The sequence below is a fragment of the Colobus angolensis genome, unplaced genomic scaffold, assembly GCF_000951035.1.
Source record: "Colobus angolensis palliatus isolate OR3802 unplaced genomic scaffold, Cang.pa_1.0 Scaffold868, whole genome shotgun sequence".
In the NCBI taxonomy this organism is placed as follows: domain Eukaryota; kingdom Metazoa; phylum Chordata; class Mammalia; order Primates; family Cercopithecidae; genus Colobus; species Colobus angolensis.
In genome coordinates, this window is record NW_012122576.1 from 35,254 (window position 1) to 37,716 (window position 2,463).

The following is a 2,463-nucleotide window of genomic DNA, read 5'->3' on the forward strand; positions in this document are numbered from 1 at the left end:
AGGTATGTACGTTGTCTTTTTAGATATAATGCCATTGCACACTTAGTATAGTAAACACAGGATTTATATACACTGGGAAACCAAAAAATTTGTGTGACTTGGTTTATTGCATTGGTTTGGGACTAAATCCACAATATCTCTGAGGTGTACCTATAGATCTTTACTATGAAAGCAAATTAGAACTACAGGAAACATCCAGATCACTTACCTTATCTTGTTCTTTTATTTTTTTCTACAGCTGTACAGGAAGAGGCACATACAAAGAAAAGAATCCCCCAAAGGGCGGTTTGTGATGCTCCTGCCATCGTCAACTCACGGCATTTCATTCTATCCCAACCCCTTGCACCCTAGGCCGTTTCCTAGCTCCCGCCTTCCTCCAGGAATTATCGGGGGTGAATATGACCAAAGACTAACACTTCCCTATGTTGGAGACCCAATCAATTCACTCATTCCTGGTCCTGGGGAGACGCCCAGCCAGTTCCCTCCACTCAGACCACGCTCTGATCCAATTGGCCCGCTCCCAGGACCTAACCCCATCTTGCCAGGGCGAGGCGGCCCCAATGACAGATTTCCCTTTAGACCCAGTAGGGGTCGGCCAACTGACGCCACCTGTCATTCATGTGATTGATTTGTAATTTCATTTCTGGAGCTCCATTTGTTTTTGTTTCTAAACTACAGATGTTAACTCCTTGGGGTGCTGATCTCGAGTGTTATTTTCTGATTGTAGTGGTGAGAATTTTACTCCCAGAAGCCTTTTAAGAGATATATTTACAGCCCTAGGGGTGGTGTGACCCAAAGGTTCCTTTGCGGCAAGGTTGGCCTTGGGAATAGTTGGCTGCTGATCTCCCTGCTCTTGGTTCTCCTCTAGATCGAAGGTTGTTTTCTGATGCTGTTCTTACCAGATTAAAAAAAAGTGTAAATGACATGGTGGTCTTGATTTTTATTACAGAAAGATACGTAATAAATATTCAGAACAGATACACAATGTTGTCTGGACATTTCAGAATTATCAGAACACAGCATAGGCAGATAATTTTTGTAAGGGGTTTCTCTTTTTGCTTCTGTTTTTTTTTTTTGTTTTGTTTTGTTTTTCATTTTAGCAGTGCTCTTTTTCAAAGGCCTGATTTATGAACTGAATGAAAGCAGCTAATTTGGTTGAACTGGACTTGGGGTGGGTGCTTTGGCCACACACCCACTCAGGTCCAACTCTTCTCTCTCTGCAGCTCTTTCTTGGGTTCTGTGGTGGAACTTTCTGGGCTGTGAAGCAATGTTGTTCAAAGGCCATTTGGTATTAGGGACTCCTGTTTGTGGCTCCTGGGATGAGGTGGTTATGATTTTGTTTTCCTTGTGTTTTGAACACTTAGCCCCTAATTTGTAATGTAAGTAGATGATATCTTTTTAAAAAGCTTTACTGCTGTGAGTGCTAATCAGGTATTGTTCTTCAAAGATAGCCTCTTATTTGAAGAACATTTTGCTTTTCAGACTTAAATACACAAAATTCAAGATTTATTTTTTCTACAACAAGAAAAAGGCCAAACACAAATGACTTATACAAACAACTATAGAAACATGCTATAGTGACAAAATCCGATTCACAACATAGGAATAAACCACTACTAGCATCTACAGAAAATAGGAATATTGCCAGTGTCTTCCTGCTTTTTTAAAAATTGTTTTGCATATAAGGAAATGGCTTGGAATGTTACGTGCTGCAAGAATATTTTGAGTCCTACATACAAGTGATTTTTTTTTTTTTTTTGCTACACATGTATATTGAGTTTTTTTTTTATCATCACAGTGAAGAAAATTCAGTCAATAATATGATTTTCTTGAGGCCTGTTACTTTTAGTAGCTTAATGTATAGTAAAGGATTGGAGTTGTTGACATTTGTTTCTGTGGTATTTTGTAATATCTGAGCTACAGGACAGCCTTTTAAAAATGTGTTCACTAGATGCCATATGGCTTTAATTGGGTCTAACAAGGTCCTCCTGAAGCTTTGTTGGGTCCATATACTAGTTCTCTGATACATTTCTTTGTGGTTTTGCAATGTTATGTTGCACTATGCAGGGGATGTGTGTAGTGGGTGTGGGAGGACATGGTGATGACCAGAAGCACCAAATGCTATAAAACAAGTGTTCAGAATGCAGTCTTTTCTGAGTGGCCCTTGAGAACTCCATGGATGGTGCTGGTGTCCTGTGAATATTGGTGCTGCTTTCCATCCTTACCTCAGACTAACTGGCAGACATTACAAATCTCACTTAGTTTAGGATATTGGCAGTATGCCTAAACCTAAATTTGCAGATCTCTCACAATAGTTTTTTTAATAATTCTTAAGACAATCCTCAAAGCATTTCCTCTTGAAAAGCTGAATTTATAGTTAGAAGCTTGTGAAGTCCTACGTTCTTGTCATTAAACTGAGACTGTTGAGCTGTATGTATTGCTGGTGTATAATGAGAGGAAAAT

At 39.3% G+C, this 2,463-nt stretch overlaps 1 protein-coding gene across 1 annotated transcript in view; it reads left to right on the top strand.

Moving 5' to 3' along the window:
• The window catches only part of LOC105503521 (F-box only protein 7-like), an 8,490-nt gene extending 7,569 nt beyond the window's left edge, over positions 1 to 921 (top strand). Inside the window, exon 3 of the mRNA XM_011930419.1 lies at positions 239 to 921. Within this exon, the coding sequence (XP_011785809.1) occupies positions 239 to 628 (390 nt within the window). The 3' untranslated portion in view covers positions 629 to 921. The remainder of the gene's footprint in view (positions 1 to 238) is intronic.
• The last annotated feature ends 1,542 nt before the right edge of the window (positions 922 to 2,463 follow it).